This window comes from Gavialis gangeticus, unplaced genomic scaffold (assembly GCF_001723915.1).
Source record: "Gavialis gangeticus isolate Ggan-Ray unplaced genomic scaffold, GavGan_comp1, whole genome shotgun sequence".
Taxonomy (NCBI): domain Eukaryota; kingdom Metazoa; phylum Chordata; order Crocodylia; family Gavialidae; genus Gavialis; species Gavialis gangeticus.
Genome location: NW_017729031.1, coordinates 51949097 through 51951235, shown reverse-complemented (window position 1 = coordinate 51951235; position 2139 = coordinate 51949097). Strand labels below are relative to the sequence as shown.

Here is a 2139-nt window from a genome sequence, read left to right as displayed (position 1 = left end):
TGACAAAATGTTAAGGTTTTTAAGGCACCCACTATATTCCATTTGTATTCTGTTCCAGCCATTGTATTACTGAAGTGGCATCACTTGGTGAAACAGCCTCATTACATTAGTCCTCTCAGGTCTAGTTTTCTATCAAACACATTTTTTCCAATTTTATTTTTTATTCTCTCTGCAGATATGATAAAAACCTAGTGTTTGCTCAGCGCTGGGGAATTAGAAAAGGGATAATAATGGGATTCTTCACTGGTTACATGTGGTTTATAATATTCCTATGTTATGCATTAGCCTTTTGGTATGGCTCACAACTTGTCCTGGAAGAAGAAGAGTATTCGCCAGGGACTCTTCTACAGGTACTCATTAAAGTCTTTGCATTCTTTTCCTCAGTTTTTAGGAACTGCCCCTGAGCACATACATTAGTTATCTTCTAGGTATCAGAACAGTAATACTGTGTGCCTGAACATTACTAAGGTACATGGGAGCAAAATCAAAACGTTGCAATATTTTTGTGGGAGAGAGAAAACAGGGAGTGGGCAGGGGAGAGATGGAAACTGCCCCCAAAATGGCCATTAAAGTACTGATTCAGAAATTCACCTGAGATATGAATGTCCTGGCTATAACTCTGGCAGAGCAAAGATTTGAACTTGTGTATCGTAGCTGAGTACCCTAATAATATCCTTATGGATATTTTGGGGTGTATTTCTTTCTTTGATGCAGAATTTCCACCTTTGACCCAAGATACCTTTCTAATGAATGGATCATTGCAATCAGTTCTTTACATGAAAAAGCATTTTCTGTTGAAAAATTCCCAACCACCTCTAATGATTATATACGTACTGTACACAACAGAACTGTAAATCCACATTCTGTTCCACACATGCAAACTTTAAATTCTGGTGACTACAGAAGTGCCCTGTGTGCAGTGGGGCATGGTGATTATATTCCCTTGACGTATATATAATTCTGGAGGCTATCATGTAGAGCAGAATGGCTACTTTAGATACCAGTGTTTTAAATGCTACATACCCTGAATCCTAGATGTTTTAATTATTCCGTACTCCAGGCATATTGCCATCAGATAAAATAACCTGAAAACTCCACTTGACATTAACATTACATACAGGCCAATGCAGCAAAAAGCAAGTCCTAGATTTTCTTGATTTGTACCCCATAATTGTAGTTCACTATTCCCACCTGACACATAACAACCAGCAGGGAATGGTCTTGTAACTAACAAATTGCAGTTGTCAGTGCACAGGGGACATCTCTAATGCTGCCCTTTTCCCTCTGGTTTCTCTTGGCATTGTCAATCATCTTTTTTGAGCTTTAAATTTCTTTCTTAGTATGTTCCAAATATACATGTTCTGATCACAGAGGATTGTAGTGTGCATCCAATTAAGTGCTAACCCAGCATGGCTGCCCTTTATTATTGTGACCAAAGCTACTGAGCCTTTCCTTTCTTGCTTACACTGATTTTTCCCCCCCTATAGTTTCATAGTTGGTAGGGTCGGAAGGGACCTGAGCAGATCATCAAGTCCAACCCCCTGCCATGGGCAGGAAAGGGTACTGGGGTCAAACAACCCTGGCAAGGTGTCTAGCCTCCTTTTAAGAAATTTTTAAAAAGGGAGGAGGGAGGACCCAGGTAACTATAGGCCTGTAAGCCTCACCTCGGTGCTCAGGAAGATCTTGGAGAGAATCATCAAGAAGCACATCTGTGGGGGGCCAGCAGGGGAAAGCATGCTCAGGGGCAATCAGCATGGGTTCATCAAAGGCAGGTCCTACCTGACCAACCTGATTGCCTTTTATGACCAAGTAACTAAATCTTTGGATGATGGTGTCACCATGGACGTAGTTTTTCTGGACTTTAAGAAGGCCTTTGACACTGTCTCTCACCCCGTTCTCATCAATAAATTAGGTGACTGTGGCTCAGTGAAGTAGTGCCTCCTGATATCTAGCCTGAATCTACCCTCCATCAACTTATGGCCATTATTCCTTGTTATTCCCAGTAGTTCTAGGGGGAACAGGGACTCTCCCATTACCTGCTGGTTTTCCTTGGCCAATTTATGGACAGCCACCAGATCCCCTCTCAGCCTTCTCTTGTGGAATTTTTTAACGAGAATGGGGTGAGAGACAGTGTCGAAG

The 2139-nt window shown here is 41.7% G+C and overlaps 1 protein-coding gene across 1 annotated transcript in view; it reads left to right on the top strand.

Annotated features, from left to right (window-relative positions):
- The window catches only part of ABCB11 (ATP binding cassette subfamily B member 11), a 128811-nt gene that overhangs the window by 64932 nt on the left and 61740 nt on the right, over window positions 1-2139 (top strand). The window contains exon 12 of the mRNA XM_019522758.1: window positions 176-350. Coding sequence (XP_019378303.1) covers window positions 176-350 — 175 coding nt within the window. The remainder of the gene's footprint in view (window positions 1-175; window positions 351-2139) is intronic.